The sequence below is a fragment of the Bolinopsis microptera genome, chromosome 8 (genome assembly GCF_026151205.1).
Source record: "Bolinopsis microptera isolate Bmic1 chromosome 8, MBARI_Bmic_1.0, whole genome shotgun sequence".
NCBI classification, from domain to species: domain Eukaryota; kingdom Metazoa; phylum Ctenophora; class Tentaculata; order Lobata; family Bolinopsidae; genus Bolinopsis; species Bolinopsis microptera.
In genome coordinates this window covers 14,792,221-14,813,470 of record NC_087079.1, presented here as the reverse complement: position 1 = coordinate 14,813,470, position 21,250 = coordinate 14,792,221, and the positions used below count along the sequence as shown (strand labels likewise).

Below are 21,250 nucleotides of genomic sequence, written 5' to 3'. Positions count from 1 at the left end.
AAACCAGAACCACAGCTCAAAAACCAGAACCACAGCTCATGTTCTCGTCACGTTTAAACGCACAATACTCAAACATGAGCTCTTGAGTCTTGAAGAATCAAACCACAAATCTAGAAGTTTGCAACAAGCAACCCATCACCGATCACGGGAGACTTAATATCTCACAAAAAACACAATAGACAATTAGTGAATAACAGCGTTGTAAGCTGCAGATTAGTGACTATCTTGTCAACCAATCACAAGATGAGATCTAGGACACGTGTCTGGAATAGGCAAATAAAAGAGACTCTTAGATTAAATGTGTGGTAAGCCAGGAGTTAAAGCAAGGCCAACAAACAAAAGAGTTGCAATTTAGTAGCCAACAGAGAGTTACCAGTTTAGTAAAGGTGTTCACAAATATCTATAATATGTTAAGATGCAGAGTTAAAGGCCCTATAGAAGGTGGTAATTGGTGTTAATAAGACAGTACAAGGCAAGTGACCTGGACAGAGAACACATGGCTGTGAAGAAATCTCCCATCAAAAGGGACAGCCCTGGGGTCTAGAACCTGGTTTTCGTAGAACCTGGAAACCGTTCTACAGAAAATTCGCTAACCGGGTGACGAGGGAGGGAAAATTCTCACAAAAACTGTGGGGGACAATTAACAATTAGACTTTTATATGGCGTCCTCAATCAGCTGGGTGCGGTGAACCACCTTGCTCTGTCAGATGTTCCTTGATTATCTTCTCACGAGGACGGACCAATTAGGTAATTCAAATTCGTGACGTCATTAAGTACGAACCGATAGAAAATCTACCAATCAAGATATGTAGTCGCACGCCGAATGCACCTTGATCACATTCTAGTGAAATGATTTACAAGCAAGATTGCCATGGCAACGTGTGCCTTAAACAGATTATAATCAAGTTAAGGGCCAGAATCGGGGAACTCTCATGCAAGATCAGGTTTGAAATTCCTGTTAAAATACCACTAAAGCGGTAGAGTAAGAACGATATAATCAACCCACTCTGAATAGCAGACACTAAATCCACACTCAACGAGGAGAGACTGCAGTCAAATCAAATAGAAATTGAGAGCATTTAATGTTGAAAGTGGAGAACGATTAAAACAGCTCTCCATGCCCATATATGGGATAAGTACGCACAGATTATTGGTTGTAAGTAACGAAATTGTATTCAAGGTATCAAAAAGTGACTTTCCGTAGCTGTGTCATGCCTATTACTTTTGTTATTGGCGACGAATGAGATTAATACATCATGGGATGGGGGCACATTTCTCAGCAGATTGAAATCTAAGCAGTTTGAAGACATAATTGAAGGCAAGAATAAAATCAAACGTACGATGAGAGTGGACAGACAGTTTGACAGTCAAAGTTTAGTCAAGATAGTGCTCGCGCGCGATCACGTGACCAAACATTCGGCGAGTTATTGACACGTGACCACAGCGCGCAGGGCACGAGTCGACATGTCCAGGAGGGAGCGACGCGTTGCTATGGCGACTGACATCGATTTTGGAAGGTTTTGTTGTGCTATCTGACACGGACGTGGGAGCAGTGGCGTAACGTAAGGCCCCGCAGACCCCGCTATGCGGGGGGGCGCCGTGAGAGGGGGGCGCCAAAATTCTGCCGCCCCTCCTCATAATTTGGCGCCCCCTAGAAATATGGCGCCCCTGGTAATAAAATACTTGGTATATAAGGTCCAAAAGTTGTTAAATATCGTGCTACTGTTGTAAGATTTGTAAAATTCTAAAATTAAATATAGTGCAAAGCAAGCTGCCAGCGCGCGCTAAAAACACGTGGTAAGTGATAACGATATTGCAATTTTTATACAAACGTGGTATACAAAATTCGCGCGTGAGAATGTTTTGATTTTGTGGCAATTTTAGATATCGATGTTTACTTTTAACTTAGATCCCAATTTCATCGGCAGTCACTTATTGTAGTATTAATGATACTTCAAAAATAAAACACCAACATCTAACAGGTAGCAATACCAGATAAAAATATGGAAATAAAAATCAATTTACATTTTTCAATACTACATAATATTTACATTACCGTACAGTTCATATTCCAAGCAACTCTCTTAGGTTTGGAAAGAGCATCAAATTGGGCCAGCTCTTTCTTGTCAAGTTGTCTTGCTGTTAAGTTCTTGATTGAGATGATGGCTAAACTGTAAACTGCTTAATCTATCGTTTAGTTACCCATTGTGCTTCGGAGTTTTTAAATAGCTTCAGTTTGCTAAAGGATTTTTCAGCACTGGCTGTACAGTTATTCAGATTGGCACCAAAATCAAATTGAAGGCTGACAAGCTACGTAGCGAAATATTCACAGACAAATAAGATTTAATGCTTCAGTCAGGTCGTGCTTGTGGAGCTGGCTCAGTTGTTTTGCAGCTTTCGTCAGCGTACAATTGACTCCACATTTTGCATAGTATGTACTATGTACATGAAATCTTCCAACGGTAACGAAACCTGATTTGGGAAATTTGATGTTAATTTACAAATAAATCTGTAAACCACTTCCTTCTACAAATTTCACCACATGGCAATTGGCATAATACCTAACATAACTCCACAGATGCCACAATATTAAAGCTATTTACATGATTCAAAATAAACCTCAATACTTAATTCAATGTTTTCAGTCACATCCCAACTCTGCATATACAGTGAGCAACCACACTCCACACATATCGGCATTCGGCATGTAGTTCATATAAACACATGCTATATCCGGGAATTTCATTAATGTAAAGGTTTGTTCATTAATACATTTTTTTAAAACGTACGGAAACAATTCCTACAAAAATAGGTCACTCTTTGTAGTTACTAGTTGTGACACCATACAACAGCCATTTCAAATCATTACTACTTCTGGCAGCAAAACAAAGTCGGCTACAACTGCAAGTTCTAACAAATAACAATAATCATTCGAACAACTACCAATAAATAGAAAAGTATACATTTAAATGTTTAACATCATCATCTGGTAACAACCATAGTCCATACTACCATAAAAAATCGCTAACAGCATTAGATAATGGACAATCAGTACAGTGAGTACAGTCACTACAGCTCACACACGCACTTTTCAATTGCATAATATATAAGTTCACCATTCCCCCGTATGTTGCCATGGTAACTGTCCCAACGGAGCGTCAAGGATATGATCGATTATAAATCGGTTATTAAGTATATCACTACATTAATTGTGTTTCTAAGGTGTGTTACACTCAGTGTGTAATATTTGTTTCCTCGACGATTTGCTTAATAACACGAAAACATTTGTGTAAAGATTACATTTGATCGTACCAACTATTTAAGCTCCATTTATCCGTTGAACATGGATGTTAAAACGAAGAGGTCAGTTGATATATTACATCTGTGGAGTCTGAACACCTACCCAGTTACCATGGTGATAATTCCAGAGATATCACGTGATTTGCTAATCAAGTAATGCTATAATTGAATGCGTATAAAGTGCACTGATCTATCTCATTGCCTTGAAATGACGTGGCATACTTGTAATCTAGCGGCAGTAATGTTTTACTGATCAAGCTTGTCAGTAGAATTCTTTAACCATTCCCCGAATCCCCCGTATGTTGCCATGGTAACTGTCCCAATGGAGCGTCAAGGATATGATCGGTTATAAATCAGTTATTAAGTGTTTCTAAGGTGTGTCCCTTACATTAGTTTAGTGTTACACTCAGTGTGTAATATTTGTTTCCTCGACGATTTGCTTAATAAAACGAGTAACGTTCTATTATATCCTATTAGCTACATTATGTTTCTGACAAACTTACCAATTCAATACAGAACGAAATTAACTAACAACCAACATTACATAATTTCTCAGTGTTTCTCAACACTGAAGTGCAAACAGTTTAAGAGTACTACCAAGTTTAAGAGTACTACCAATCATGATCAGTACCTACAATATTCAGTATTATTCTATCGATGTTATCATCTACAGACTACACACATCTAGAAGACACCAACCAACACTCCTCATTGAACACAGTTATCATTATCAATAACATATGAATAATATTAACCTGCGACAACGGACAAGTAAGAAACGGCATCGTTGCCTAAAGTCTAAACTTCGACTAAAATGAGTCCTACAAAATTGACTTATCTCCACTGAATCAGTTCCTCGTAATAAAGACTGAGCTAAACGTAGAAACTGCTAAAACAACTCAGTAGCAAATATTGATTGTACACCGCCCAGACTCCCAATGCAGTTCTACATATTCGACCAGCTGTGAGGATATTTATAATAACATACATTCGCATAATGTTCGCGTAAACTAAGTACGGCATATTTGATATTTTACCCCATTGATGATTACAATTTACATGAACAACCGGTAACCTTAATATAGTATACATTTTTGTAACATATACAGCAGCTTAAAACAGTTCTCCTCGTTACACTAACAATATGAAACACACAATTCACAAAATTGTTTCATTGTTTATCACAAATTAACAGTAACACCACTAATCAGACAAATGACAAATTACCTAACTGCTGTTTCGAATGTAATGTCTAATGTCAAACGACAATGAAACGCGAACAAGATTCTGACATAATGACATTGTGTAACCGACTTATTATTAGTGTCCAGTACATGATACATTTATTATTACCATAACGCGTCGTCACTCTGCATAGTCCAATCACAACCGTTAACAGGTATCACGAGATAATATTTTATCCAACGCGAAAACAATCATGCGCAAATTACTGGCGATTAAATTACTAAATCGCGCGGCTTACATGTAAAATTATTTGCGCGCGGCTTCTCACTTTCCAAATTTAAATTTTATTGGCACACATTTATATTCCGTTTTAAAATTAAAAAATTGTGATGGCAACGGCCCTCGGACAAATCTAGCGAGCGAAGCGAGCGCGCTCCAGAAAGGGGGGCGCTTTTTGAGTTGAGCGGGGGGGCGCCAAAATGTAACGTTACGCCACTGCGTGGGAGAAATTCCGTCTACAGCTGTGGAGTGTAATGAGAGATGGAATTATATATTGGCTCTGGCAGGTGTTAGGTGAACAGTATAATCAGTATTTTGAAATGTAAGAATGTAAGAAAACAACTAGGATACCAAACGCTTCTCCAGCTAGCAGCATGGGTTAGGCCATTAAGTATTGGGTCGAGCGTGGACGTTAAGTGCACGTGGAACTAATAGATAATGTCCACGGTCTCAATGTTCTAAATGTATCCGTGTGTTCACGTGTTGATATTGGCTGTCTATAACATTATAGGACCACACCCAAATCAGAGATAATCTGCAGAGTAGTACACTTTACTAGCTTAAACACCTAGAGCTAACCTGTTTTCAAAGTAAAACGAAGCTGTTTTAAAGTCAGCACTACAAGGAATAGAACATAAGCAATCTAACAACTCACAAACATCTTGGCAATGTACCAACATGAAATACAATATCGTATTTCAAAGATATAGATATGGCTCAGGAGATCAAACATAATCACGAATGTCACGTCATATTGAAAGTAAGTAAGTAGGAGCTCTATCATGAATCGAGACACGCGACGTCAATGAGTAGTGAACAGAATGCGGTTAAAACTATGTAAACGGCATCCAAATAAATTCATGAAATGAAATGAGGGAAAAGTCTAAGATTAATGAGCAAAATATGTAGGATTGTTTGTTTTCTCAACGATGTAAAAAATGTTCTCGAAAAAGTGATTTCAGGTAAGGTGGGGCTGTTCTCCGTTATGCTATATATAGTTATATATAACTGACTATACTCATAACTATACTTATACTATAACTTATAGCGAGTAGGTTCGAGAGTAAGGGACAATCACAAACTAAGTGCTGTAACTTTCCAGTACAACAACTTGTACAATATATTATACATTGACAAATCATGTCATGGACATAGAGGTATTCAACCAATGGGTGAACAGATATGTAACCAATTGCTAGGAAGCAGCATTCCAGTAGACAATCTGTCAAAATGTCCTGGGATTGGAGGCAAATCAGTCAAAAGATAGGAAATATTCATGTTAATTCCTTAATCAACATCTTTAACAAGCATACATATTCGCTGGATCCAACGAAAAGTGGGGACCAAATCTGAAAAGTGAGCAGAATCTGAACGCCAGCGAATTTGAAGATCTGTAAAACTCTGTCACAATGCCAAACATCAATCCAATACTAGCCCACGTGACTGTACCAGGTGACAAATATAAGTAGCGTTACAAGGTTACCAGGTAAGCACGTGACTCTCCCGTGACCGGCTCTTCCCCAGGATCAGAGGTCAGGGAGGGTGTTTTGGAGGGAATATTTGAATTTTGGTATTTATAGCAGCAGTAATGAGATTAATAACCGTGTGGTTGGTAGTTGAGAGGGGAGTTTTGGGACGTCATTAGAGGGAGTCTACTTGAGCGAGGGACGGTTTGAAATGACCAGAGTAATTCTTAAAATTCTTGCCAGTAAACTTCAAATTGATTCGGTGATTCTTTAAAATAAGAAGTGATGTCATTGATACAGATATGATCTCCGTTTAACACGTCTGGTATTTAAGGTAAGATCGAATAAAGGTGATTCATCTGCCACTGGGTTCATGTAACACGATGCCAGGAGAACTGAGGAATTGGGGGATCTCTTCCACTGTCTGGTAGGTATCTACCAATGGTGAGATTTTAGTAGGAACTGATGTTCGGGAATGCTACTAAGCAGATCTATGATGGACAGTGTACATTCATCAGATATCTGGTGTGAGTATCTGGTATTAATGAACAATGACCGAATAAGGGGATGAAAGTCATATCCTATAAAAAGTAGATTAAATTTCCTACAATATTTCTCATTCCATTCGTGCCCCCCCCCTTATTTTGCCAGATATCGAAACGGCAACAGTAAAACTACTGATGGGCAACGAATTTTCTGTCAAAGATAGAGGAGATATATGGCAGATACCGAAACGGCAACAGTAAAACTCCTGAGGTTTGACGAATTTTCTGTCACAGATAGAGAATCTCATGCTATTCCGACAGCTATTTCTGAGTAGTTCATGGACAGAGAGAGACAGTTGAAATAAGTTACAGTCCCCAGACGCCCAGACGGTCACATCAACGCGTTTTCTGGCTTCGTTAATCAATCAAAGATACCGAACCCTAGAGTTCGAACCATATGCGTATCACAGACGCCCCATTTTCACCAGATGAAGAAAAGATAATTTTGTATAATTTCCTATCGTTAAATCCCAGTAAAATTCTAGACAAGGACCATTACAGTTATTACCAGGGGAGGGAGGGATGACACCGCACGTTCATTATTCTGTTCAGCGAGGTCCGAAGCGCAAGGTAATTCAGATAATGAGTCCTGTCCTTGATAATATCTCGTGGTGGAACATATCCCGCCCTAGGACCGATGGACTGAATATATCCCGCCCGAGGACCGAGGGAGGAGGAGTACGGGACTTAGGGACTGAGGGACTGAACTGTTCTTTGAGTAGGTGGACCGTGAAACCAACAAATTATAAGGGCTAACTTTGACAAGTTGGGTGAAAATGTATGAGAGGTAGCTGGTAGACGACTAATCCGACAATATTGATAGACTCTGGATTAATTACATGTCACTGGACGACAGAGATCAAAAAGGACAATGTTCACCAGGACAATTTAAAGAATAAAGGCAAAACCCCTGACAAGTTATCCACCTGTCCCCGTCTCTCCGCTAACAATCTAGCCTCTTTAAACTGCTGTTATCACGTGATCTGACCCCTCCAATCAGAGACCAGCATTGGGAGACTCGCACATTTACAGCCGGTAAAAGGTTTAAGTGCTCTCTCAGTAAATTGGATTTTCCTAATTGGAGTTAATTGCATTGTGTGCGTGTTAGAATAAAGGGTATGTCAAATATTTGACAGTTTGCATGGAGAGGGTATGAGGGTTTTGTGGCGACGTTCTCGTTGAAAGTAAAAATGTGAAACAAGGAGATTCTGTTGTAAAACTATCAGTCTCTGGTGAAAACGGGAACATTGAAATCTTGAGGACGAAAAAATAGAAACATTCCGGTTATCGAATATATCGATATTACTTTTAATAGCAGTTATATCGCGTAACAAGCTGTATTAAGTTCAGGCACGTAGCCAGGGGGGGGGGGGGGGGCTAGGGGGGCGGCATTGTCGGATACAAATCTAAAAAGCTCAAAACCACAGAAGTAAGGAAGGTGGCAAAAATTCAAAGCTTGGATCAAGCTAAAAGAGGATTGGCTAGTTGCAGGGATAAAGCAATCCGATTGGTCGAGAACGACGCTTCTGAAAAGTACTGACACATGAGTCAGCCCATCATTCCCTGTGAGTTTAAACTAGATATGATACATATCCTGGGCTTCTTTTGCTATTAACTGTTTCTGCCACATATTGAAAGTGATATTTTATGATTCTTATGCATCAATGTTAAGTACCAATGTCGAAAAATAGTACGAAGGTAATATTGATTGAGGAAATAGCTATCGAGGGAAAACTATTTGCAGGAAAATAATAATTGAGTATCCCACACCAATCAGAGTTCAAACAAAAGTGTTCCTTTACACCCCACCGCCTGGTAAACTAAACCAGGGTCAAACCCTTAATTACCGCACATTCAGCGCACCAAGTGTGCACAACAAAGTGCGACATGAACACTAAAGGAAGCCGGTCAGGAACCCAGCCAGTCGAGCGTGGTGGTTGTGACACTCTGATACAAGATACAGGTAAATTCTCTAAACGAGTCACGTGATCAAGATACGGTGTTCTGATTGGCACAATGCCAGACGTTGTCAGGAAGAAGTGTTGTGGTTGGTGGGATTTGTATCTCATTTTCTGGCAGGTTGGTTAATTACTTATTAGATTAAGGGATAAGGCCCCGACAAGGCCTCCATAATTGAATGACACAAATGATAATTGAGAGTTTTAAAAATGAAATCTTTTAATTTAAGGGAAAATTCTAGGAGGCCTTAGAAATTTATCGGTGATAAAAATACAACAAAAATTAATCATTCGTGAAATTGGAATATTTTAAAAGCATTGTCATTTGTCATCCTTCCGATAAATCAAATTAAAGTCTTTAATTTGGTTCCAATAAGCGTGTTCGAAAAACGTTTCTAACATTCCCTCGAATCACGACGGCGAACTGAAACGACCAAATACAGGGATTTGAAAAACCGCAAAAAAGGTAGGTCCTAGTTAATGGATCCAATACAAGATATTGCGACTATAACTTCAAGATACGCCTCAAGTAGACCGGAAGCAAGTGGAGAACACGCCTAGCAGTAATAGTTGTAGAGCTGCACTATACAAGCAAGGAGTATACCCCGCTAATAACGTATACTGAGCTGCACTATACAAGCAAGGAGCATAGCAAGGAGTATACCCCGCTAATAACATGTACTGTGCAGGTTCATTGCGTTATTGTGAACTAGTGTATCAAATGAGTATTTATACTTTTATAGTTAAAGAGGGGTGACCGTGATACTGAGAGAGGAAACTACCAAGACAATGAATTAATATCTTGACAATATAGAAAAGTATTATCGAGTTGCCAAGGTCACTGTGTTAATGTCATACCTGGATACTGGATAGTGTGGAACTATGTGTGTATTAATTTATCAAATTATTAGTTAGAGAGGAATACTGAGGAATGGAACTACCAACACAATGAACTAGGGTTAGGCTACTAGAGATATCACCGTGCCTTAACACAGTGTTAAACAGTGTTACAGCGGTGTCCTAAACGAAGCAGTTTATTCAAAATCTCAACAACCACTGCCTTGACAAAACTATCAAAAAACAACACTAAACTGATACAATGTGCATCACACAATTCACAAAGTTAACAAACCAAACACTCCAGGATCTGGCACAACTACAGAGAACTACCAACATCTCTACACAGCAGCTAACACAGCAGCTATGTCAACACACAGCAGCAGCTGGTCGGACCGGAATGCCCACAAAGCAACACATCTTCTTTGTGCAGAACGCCCAACTAGTTGCATCATACCAGGATATTGGGAGATACGTATCTGCGTGTCACGTGACACTTTGGAGGGTTTCTATTGGAGGAAGTGGAGTGGATGGAGCTGGTGGGTAGAGAGGTGCAGCTGGCACTCTGCCAGTTTCAATAGATTGTAATTGTCCCGGATTAGTGGTAATTAAACTGAGTTTGACGCGACGACATGTGTGTGTGTGGACTGTGGTGCACGACTAGGATACTACCCGACTTTTAATTATCGTTTATTACCCCTGACTCAGATACCCTTTATTTGAAAAATACATGTTTCCTGGCTGAAAATGGTCTAGAAATGGAGCTGAAGCGGTGGGTTTAAAAGATATTTTTGGATAGCTAAAAAGAGCAAGCGCACGTGAGCAAAACACGAACAATGATTCAGGAACTAAGATGAACACTTGCATGTCACTTCAGGGCCCACTTCAGGACGGTTACCAAGGTGCAATTGTTCTGTCCAGTCCCGGAAATATCGACATTAACTGATAATAACCTCAGACCCTTCAGGACACCTATCTGCTGGGCACGTGGGAGATACGGGGAATTCAGCCAATCAGAGCACAGAAGTGGACTCACGTGACTTAAAAGCAAATCAGATTTGCGTGGAAAACACCACGTGAGTGGGTTGGACCAATCAGGTTCAGTGGAGTGTGGAGATGAAGCCAATAAGGAGCGAGGATTAGGGAAACGGGCGGGGTGGGGTGTCTGGAGATATGATCGTCTGTGGTAAATCTAGGATGATAGTTTGAGAGAGGTGGGTTAAGCGGCGTAATTCATGTGGTGAGATGATGATAATATCTTAAGAAGGGCTGAATAAAACGAGGAAATACAGGGTGAAATGACGTAATATCGCGTTAAGATATCGGGACAGTACAGGATACCTTTTGATTCGTTTTAAATGTTGAATAGATGAACCTATCAACACTGAGACAAACTGAAACAAACTGAAACAAATTGAAGCAAAGTGAGCTAACTGTAAACTAACTGTAGCAGCTGTGAGTAGACGGCGAGTAGAAGTTAAAACAAAGGATAGACACATAGAACTCTCCACACACCACGTCTGGTCATAAAACATTCCAGTAAAAACAAAGAATGAACGAGAAAAGCTAAACAAAGCCAGCCTGTAATATCAAAACAATTTGCCACATGACGCTGAAGAAAAGCAAACCACTCGCTATAATCCCCACAGGAATGCACCGCGGTAAAGCGGCCCTCTCATTGGCTGTTATCCTCCCACGTGACCAGGGTCGGGACTTGTGAGTGGCTGAGGAGCCATGTGCGAATAACCGACCCCTGAGGGCTCCATTTGTATTGTTCACCTGAACGCAGCTGTGCAATAATCTAGTAATTAACTCAGCCGATACTATGCGAGTATTGCAACCCAATCGGGGCCGTTATGCACTAACACCGACCAATCCTGATTGAGAACTTCATCACGTCACATTGGTAAGTATGGAAAACTGGAATCTGGGAGACGACCCCGACATTACACTATTCAAGAGTGGAGTTGTCTCCCAAGAGCTACAGACGATAAGAGCCTCACTGATCACGTGATTAGAAGGGACCAATCAGGGAGCTGCCCAGGTGTGCTAAACGGAATTTACAGGCGGCCCAAACAGGGCTATTAGCATTTAGCAGTTATAATGAACTTATTAAACTCTGTTTAGGACTTAGTCGAAATCAATAAGTTTAGAGAATGTTGGTCAAAATTGTGCTGAAGCTAGGACTCTATAATTTGAAGCTGTAACTTATAAATCTGTAAATATAATTACCACAATTATCTTTCAATTATCCCAATTATGTTAAACCCGATACCCTGATATTTTCCCCCTGACCCTAGGCCTAGTATGTACCCTAATTATTGTACTCTTCAGTTCTTTAACCCAAATCCCTGACAAATCAGCTATCATATCCCCAACCGCGACCGGCCTCAATTTATTGATCTCATTTGGACCAAGGGTAGAAATCCTGCCCTCATCATTCATGCTTTACAAGAAATTCAATTTATTCTCCACAACAAATCCCGGAATTCTAAAGAACTCCAAGATATTCATACCTTCTGAGGGTTATCCTGCTCGATGTTCTTCAGCTCAGTAGATAGAGTAGGGTAGAGTTGGCTCTGATCAGGACCAGCAGTCTGGTGGTACCCTGCCTCTGTCTGGTGGTACCCAGGCGAAACTGATGGTCGTGCAGGTGGTAGTGATGGTAGGGGTGGAGGTTGGGACCCGGACTGTTGTTGTTCTTCTCCGAATCTAAAGGTGGGTATGGTGATAAAATTCGTAATTTCAACTTTAATTTTCTAGCTAGTTTTATGATTCAATTATAACGGCAAAAATAGTGTAGATCTTATTCACAGACATGCAGAAATTGTAGCTATTTTGTGTGTAGCAAAACAACAAGAAAAATGTAGATAAATTAATAAATAAATTCTAACATTTATTACACGCTTCAACATTAAAATATACACTACGAAGATGTACTTTTAAGTCATTCAAGCGAGACTTAGTATGGAAATATCAAGATAATGCACTTCTTTATCAGTTCAGAATGGCGAGAAGACTAACCTTCGTCGGAGATAATCCACAGGAAGGGGAGGGGGTTGTCCGGGAATGTTGTTGGGTTCAGCGTACAACACTGGGTCCGGGTGCACGTAGATGGAGTTACGGTTGGGAAACGGTGAGGGAATCGGCGCTGAGGGTTGTACTGGAAATGAGAAACAGGTTACTGATCTCCTGGTGTGAAAATTAAATGGCGCAGTGCCAAGGAAATCTGATATATGATGTAAATAGTATACATTTTACAAATTAAGTATCAAATATTCCTGAACTAAATACATGATAACTCTACAAATCTCACGTTGAGGAGGTGCTGAAGGTGGGGGCTCGTCTAGATCTAAACTCATAATATTCCTATCCTGGTGAGGAGGATGGGAGTACGCCTTCTTATAGGGCACCTTGTCTTTAACAGAGTTAACCCGGTAGTTGCCCGGTACTTTGTCTCCGAACATGTTGTCTCTGGTAGCTCGGGGGTAAGCGTAGTGCTCGCTGGTAGACATTGCACTGTCTACCTCTACTTCTCCAGGCTCATCTGATGTCTTACGGCTACGGGGAGGAGAATAGTTAGAATTCTGATTATGTTACAGGCTAAATTAGAATATTATGAAAGACAGAAAGGTATATTATAATATTATAAAAGACATAAAGTTGTTTTGAGAATTAAAGTTGATGAAATAAGCTTCCCGTACCGTGGATGTTGAGGACTGTTATCAACCCGGAGGTTCTCTTTACCATCACAGTGTACACTGTACTGTTTCCTTATCTTGTTCTTCTTTCCTCCACTCATTGCCGCCTCACTGCTACGCTCTTCTGGAGACATCACGTGATCAGAGATATGTTTCATGGTCGTGATTTTTAAAAAAATCAATAAACTTTCAAAATGTTTACAAATACATCATTTTATTTCAAAGAAAATTCGCCGAATGACCTTTAATACCTTGACAAGTGACCGAGTGTAAACAAAATTAGGGACACCATTAGTTTGGCACACTCCAATGATACGATATGTACCAAAACATTGAATCTACCGGTCTTGGAATTTCCTTCTTAAAAGCTATCTAGTAAAATTGCATTAATTTACACACTTAAAAGAGACTAATACAATGAACGAGGGATAACAATATCCATAAAATTTAATTTCGATCAAACAATGTTTTTAAAATTAAAGACGTCTTACCTTCATCAGTCTCTACGATAACAGTAACAGCGCTCACAATCGGAGTCCCATTTGATATGTTTAGTTCCTAGAATAGGGAGGGGAAAAAGTGAGGTTTAGAAAAGCGAATTACCATACAAGTTCATGACGAGTCAAAGGAGGAATCAATTGAAAAGCCTCTAAAACTGATATGCACTTATCGGTCTGATAACCAACTCCAAAATTTACAGCACAACGAACGAACAGACAAACAAACAAACAAACCTACCTCAAAACTGGTGCTCTCAACAAACAAGAACGACATTATTATGACACACAGTGACAAGTAACACTACACTAGTGGACAGGTCTCTCTGACTAGACGCAGCACATGAATATAAAGCAGATAACAAACCCACCACACAGTACCGATTAGCCCTTAAAGTACAGAGTACGATAATGGTATATATACTGAGCAGCACCGGGCGGAGGCTGTGTTTGTAACTGTTGCTGGCCAGCAGGACAGAGCAGGACAGAGTAGCGCGACCTATCAACAGTTTAGGTGCTCTGTGATTACGGAGCTGGAGCTCACACCATGTCATTAATCATACTCCACTATATAGTATATAGTATATACTATATAGTATATAGAGTAGTGGTCAGTACTGTGGGTGGTGGTGTTTAGACGGTATTATCTCTTAATCTACATAATGATGCTAGCTGTCATGTGTATAGGAAGCGTGGAAATAGTTTGGGGAGAATAATGGGGGTTTGTGACCTAACCATTTCAGTACTATACGCTGAGCATCGTTTATCAAAAACAAATTTAGTTTCAGTTATCTACTCAAGATGCGATAAATAAACCCAAACTAATTAGAGCGAGTGATCAGTACTTTTATAATTGATCTTGTGACAGTGAACAGTTGACAGGTGGATCATTAGACCATCCGGATCAGTGCTGGGACCATTGTTAATATTGTTTAGACAATGGAACTCTAATTAGCATAATTATGCGTAATTGTCTGTTATCGTGCCCGTAATTGTCTGTCATCAGTTGAGAATTAAAATAGTATTTCAGAGAAGATGTAAATTTAGGTTTGGGAGTGATCTTCTTGTCAGATCAATGCTGTTTCATCCAAATATAGCGACATCAATACTTTGAGCTCCAATAAACTATTATTATTTGCGGACATAGCCTCTCTTATCTATGTTCTTATCTCTATCTCTTATCTTATCTCATATCTTATCTCATTCTCTTATCTTATCTCTATCTGTCCAAAAGGAGAGGTTAAGTGAGCGCCACACTCACACAAGTTTACATTGAGTTAAAGAACACCCAAAACCATTTACCATGTACCATGTTACTTTCACATTGTTTAAGCATTTCATAAATAGTATTGATGGCTATTTTGCGATTCAACTCGAGACTGCACTTAGTTCCCAAACGGAGCAACGTTCTATATATTAGACAAATTGGTCACTCATAATTTTGATGAATCTGTAGATATAAATTAAGGACCTACAGTCTACACTCGACAGTAATCAAAATGAAAACGAAACAAGCTGTATCTAAGAATACATTCTACAAACTTCAATAAACACTACAGTCACAGTGAAAACAGAGTATGAGTAGTAGTGAGTACAGTGTCAAGTTGCAGGTAGACGCCCGATGATTCATCAGATAATATGCATGAATCTATGGTACTCAAAATACAGAATACAGAACACAGTACAATCTCAATATATTTCTCAACCAACAAAATGCACAGCATCTCAACAAATCACTACTGTCACACTGAAGACAGAGTACAGTTTCATGTGCACCTGTACAAGTGAGAGAAGTATAAAACAAACACCGTGTCACGAGAAGGAAGCGTCTAATAGGTCAGAGGGTGGTGGTTCTATTAAAACACGTGAATTTGTCAAGAGATACACTACAAGATATACATTATACATACATACTACACTACAAAATATAGTACACTACATACGTTTTGAGGGGAGTCCGAGAGGAGTATAGGGCCGTACTTGCACATGACAAAGTGTGCGACAAAATTATGACAAAGCGTGGTACTAAGTGTGGGACAAATGAGATTGTTGAAGAGAGGCTTTTATATAGTGTAACCGGTTGTGTGATGTAGTTTCAGATGATGTAATGATTGAATTTTCGAAAACGAAAGTTGAATTCCGTTATAGATTGGATTGATGTTTGTCATTACCTCGTATAATTGTGAAGATCAATGATGTAATTCCTCGTTTTCAATCCAATTAAGTTCCGGTTAACGCAAAATTATTGAATTTGGCGGGAAAATCCGAAATGATAATAATCATATTAAAATTCTTGCGGATCGCTGTGTTGCTCTGGTGATCAAACGTTATTCGACAAGCTTTAAACATTCCGCAGAAAAACAAACAAACAGACAATAACAGAACATTTTAAAACACACCACAATGTGTAATTATCACTAAAACAAACCAAGCTAAAAGAACTGCTAACTAAACTACAAATGACCACTGAAACTAAAGTACTGACAAACTGACAACTGAACAACACTAAACTCACGAACAAACCAAGAAGTATCACAACAAAACACACATTACCTCATAGTGTGATTCAATAGCAGGGGGACTCTCACTCTCCTCTCCATACTCAGCAGGTCTAGAGGGGTCCAACTGGTCCGACAGCCTGCTTGTTGGAGAAACGTCGCTACAAGGAGGGTGAGACGAGGTGTTAGAACGGGGTTAGAACTGACCAGGATATCGGGATCAGTTTTAAAACTCGTTATTTTTTTGTCCAGTCTTAGGACACGGAACATGATTTCAAGTCCGCAAGGGAAAGTTTGAGTTCAGCATTCTATTCTAGATTATTAGAGGGCTATTCTTCGTTTTCTATCGATCAAATCGGTAAAGACATTAACAAAAGATGAAACACAAATCACGAGGGTAACTCATATTGTACAATGAATTTACAATAGAAATGTAATATAACGATTAGTGCAAGGCTCGTGCCATCACTACAAAAGGGCTGGACCCTCAACGAGCGCTAAATGTATTAACTATAGAACTATTAAGGAGTTCAACACAAAACAAATAAGAGACAAAGTGAAAAGAGCTTACAAACACGCGTTTTAAACAGTATGTTCACAGCCTATCAAATGTCAACTTCAGAGGTCTCGACCAATGAGAAGAAGGGAGGAGAGTCACGTGGTGTGAGATATGTGTGACCAGGTGGGTCGGGGGAGTTTCACCATGTAGTACAAATACAATTGTACTGGGACTAACGAGTATATCAGCTGTAATGTGACGGTAATAGTGGGACTCAAGATCTGATTGATAATTGAGCTCTGTAAAGAACACACTTATTAAGTAAATGCTTCACGTGCCTTAGATTGAAAAGAGGGCAAAAATAAACGCAAATACAAATATCAAAGACAATTTTTCAAGTTCATTGGTCTTTCTATAGTGTAATGATAATTAGAACGGCCAAGAAATATTTGCGCTTCGCTTCCGGTATTAGAAATAAAAGCAACAGAAAATTCTATTGAAATTCTGCAAAAGTTTTCATAGGAAACCAAAGCTATACACAGATAAACACTAAAGAGAATAGTGTAACGGTATAACACGACCCATTTCTCATTCAAACACATTCCTTTTATCAGATTTACATAACCACGAACACCTGCACGGGTAGAAACTGAGAAATATAAATTATAATCACATGCAGAAATTTGACAAAGGAGGAAAAGATTGCACGTCTTGCCGTATACCCTCGAGGGATCGGGCCGGGTAAATCAAATTCCATTATTCACAGATCACAACAAAAGGAAGGGGACCTGTAGATGAGGACGGTTACATCATGATGTGATATGTGTCTGCCCCGTGTCTACAATATCCTAATAACACTCTGCAACACTGAACACTCACAAGTGTGCCTCACGGAGAGTGTGCCGGCTGTGCTGTGCTCTGATTGGCTAGTGTTTGTCACGTGATGAGTGGAGCTGTTGTTTAATTGGACGGTGCTGATCAACTTGTATGAAACGGGGACTGTTCAATTTAAAATTTCAATCACAACGTCGATCAATCACGGAAAAAAGAGTAAAAAGGAAGTTTTTGGCAGTGAGGATGTCCAGATATTCAATGAGGTCCAGAACTTATTACTGAGGAGAAAACAAGTGCAACGGAGAACTATTCAACTAAGTACTGTGAAAATAAAGACCGCGAAACGGAAAAGTATATTTAAAATGTTGGGGAATGAGCGGGAAAATTTTGGATATTACATGTATCCTAGATCGATTACAATCAACATACCATATACGGTGCGAAACTAGCCGAGATGTTTGGCGCCACAATACAAAATATGCTTTGTTAATTGTAATCGATCCAGAAAACAGAAACCAAAATTGTCCCGCTCTTTCTACCTCCATTACAAATTGTTCAATGGACAAGTAAACAGCAATTCCAATTTCCAAGACTTACTTTTGAGAGTATTTGGGTGCTTTAGGAGGAGAGTAGAGCTTGAGAGGGGTAACCTCGGGAGCAGGTATTCTGTCATACAATGCACGGTGTGCTGGAATGTCACTACATTCCCCGGATTCCGAGCGCGATTTCCTCTTTTTACCGCCGCCTGAAGAGAAAGCTACAGTTAATAACATAAGTGATCTATATCTGACTACTTAGGTCAGATCAGAAAGTTTAAAAGTTTAGTCCCTCGTGAGACGTCAAGCAGGGCTGAATTCTGGATTATCGGAGATGTTCTAGTGCCCGAAATATTCGGACATATCATTGAATATGATTATTTTTAGGATACTGATATGATTATTTTTAGGATACTGAATTAATTTTAGCAGGAACCATTAAAACATGGTTTTTTAAATGCCTATATAATAGGCTGATTTCAAGAAGAAACTGAAGATTTATTTGATGAAAAATCTCGAACTTTTATTATAATAGGTAATCATTTATCTTTATTCATAAACCAAAAAATAGAAGAATTAAAAATCACGTCATAATAAGATCTTGGCCATTTCATTGCTTAAACTGTCTTATTCAAAGCAGCTACAAACATTTTCTCGAAATTAAAAAATAAAACTGGAATTTAATACACCGTAGGTCAGCTTGAAATTTCAGACAAATCTGGAACTGCACGCTCCAGGGCATGGCCTAAGGGGTGTCAGTCGAAGGATCTTCACCCTGATGAACTCTCTCAAACTGGGAATAGTAAAGTAGTACACGTAGATGTTACACATGATGTTAAGTCCTGTGAAAGAAGTTGAAAACCACGACAGTGTACGAACATCAGCCCCAAGATCAGTATACGTGCAGATGTAGGCCCATATTGTAGGTATAGTTGAGATGCAGTATATTATTACTGTGATGACGACAGCAGCTACCCCTCTGGTTGGGGTTCTGCCTCCATTATGCTGGGCTACTCTCCTGGCTTTGCCAAGATAACTGAGGATTAAAACTGTGGTAACCATCATGATTAATGTTGGCAGAACTTGAGTGATCCCAATCCGGAAGTAAGCTATGTAATCGATCGAGGATGCCTTTTTGGGCATCCATTTGAAACTAGCCGTGTCAAATACGACATACAATGCTGGGAAAATGTTCGCAAATAACCATATCAAGGCACATGTTATATGAGCTCTTTTGATAGTCCATCTTGGTGAGTGAGTAGGATATCTGATCAACATCAACTTGCTGATGCTAAGCAGCGCTATCATAATGGTGTTGGCCCCAAACGTTGCCGTGTCTACATACAACCGGATGTAGTCGATAGCACCATTAAAAACCCATCTATTAGCGATCAGCATTACTATAGTTGGCAAGACAAAAGAGAAGCAAGAAATCAGGTCAGATACCGCGATATGCTGCATAACAGTGACAATGAACTTGTTTAGTCGTATCCCATTGGGCTGGGTAGAAGCTGCTAAAATTATAGAATCTCCTATCAGAGATGAGGCCAGGGTGAACAGAAGGAATGTCGCGCACAAATTCTTAGCTCCGTTCTCCTCGATACTAAATAATGTGCTGTTAGACAATGTGTTTGTAGGAGGGACATCTTCCATTATCCAGACTACACTCGAACACAAGAAAAACGGATGTAAGAAGCACAATGAGAGTTTGTTCTTGACAGGGTATCTTTAAAACTTGATGGCCATCAAAGCCTGGAATTTATGTGTTGAGCTTTATTATAGTGCTCAGTTAATAAATGGTATAAGAGTGTCAGAACCTTGGTTTTGACAGGTCTATAAAGTTTCTTTTATATTGAGTTTCAATAAAAAAGTGAGAACTTTAAAAGGGTGACCCAGGGCCAGGTACGAGCCCATTATTAGTTCTAAATATAGCCGATGGGAACCGGACACGAGGGCGGAGGACACAAGAGCGGTACTTTCCTAAAAGGGTGGACACGAGGGCGAATCACATGACTCACTGTTATAAGTGTTATGAATTAGTACTAATAAACTTGTAACATCACAAAATTTCAGTTTTAATTTTGCTTACAAGCGACAACTAAGCGTCAACCTAATTTTATACACATTAATGATTAAATAATATATTTTAGCTGTTACCACATAGCCATATTTAATCATTTAATTACATTTGATAAGACTTAACTGGCAAAACATAAGATTTAACGAAACAACTCAATTAAAACCAAAAAGGCTGAAGTAAAGATAGTCAGGCAAACAAATAAAAGTCAGTTTGAAAATCGTTCACTCAACAGTTTGGTCATTTATAATGATATAAATATGATTGTAATGAAATAAATATGATTGAATCATGAATAAATATGATTGTAAATAAATATAAATATAATATATGATTGTATAAATATATATGATAAGACGGTCAGGCAAACAAATAAAAGCCTAAATCAATTTGAAAATCGTTCACTCAACGGTTTGGTCATTTATAATGTTAAATATATGATTGTAAATAAATATGATTGTAATGAAATATGATTGTAAATAAATATGATTGTAATGAAAAACGTCAAATAAAATGACTAACATCTGGCTTACGTAATAAGTAAACTGCTAAATATCAGCAAGCCTATTTAGCAGTTTACAAATTTATTGAAAGGAAATAGGTAGTAGGTACTAGTGAGTGGTCGTTCTGTCTGAGAGGATTGATGGTCTAAGTACGTTACCAAATCCCCAAATCTGCTGCTGAGGTGACTGAGATAATTAAAAAATGTTTAAGGAAAATCTCTCAATTTTCGGCTCGTTTAAATCTGGGTGAGTCATGTGATTCGCTAATACAGTAATACGCAGACAGCAATGAAGAAGACATGGCCCATGAGTCCTACTAATAATTCAAAACACATTATAATCTAAGCATAATATAAGTACATAATATACAACTAGTAGTACTACGTAGTGCAACTAACATAGAGTGCAATTATGCAAATGTATGTCAATTGAGGAATGCGAACTGAAGCCTTTTAGAAAATTTAATTGTATTGGAATCTCGATGTTGGGGCGTGACTAGCTGGAAACAAATATTCCTAAAATACGCACAATGCAT

The 21,250-nt window shown here is 39.0% G+C and overlaps 2 protein-coding genes across 6 annotated transcripts in view; both read right to left on the bottom strand.

Moving 5' to 3' along the window:
* Positions 1–21,250, bottom strand: part of LOC134819343 (uncharacterized) — a 140,958-nt gene that overhangs the window by 74,033 nt on the left and 45,675 nt on the right. The window lies entirely within an intron of this gene.
* LOC134819344 (mucin-2-like) overlaps positions 1–21,250 on the bottom strand; it is a 39,644-nt gene that overhangs the window by 7,042 nt on the left and 11,352 nt on the right. For both annotated transcript variants that reach the window (XM_063829266.1, XM_063829265.1), the window contains exons 6-12: positions 18,197–18,344; positions 16,322–16,427; positions 13,763–13,829; positions 13,275–13,395; positions 12,887–13,131; positions 12,595–12,733; positions 12,087–12,282 (exon numbers count right to left, since the gene is read on the bottom strand). In XM_063829266.1, coding sequence (XP_063685336.1) covers positions 12,087–12,282; positions 12,595–12,733; positions 12,887–13,131; positions 13,275–13,395; positions 13,763–13,829; positions 16,322–16,427; positions 18,197–18,344 — 1,022 coding nt within the window. The remainder of the gene's footprint in view (positions 1–12,086; positions 12,283–12,594; positions 12,734–12,886; positions 13,132–13,274; positions 13,396–13,762; positions 13,830–16,321; positions 16,428–18,196; positions 18,345–21,250) is intronic.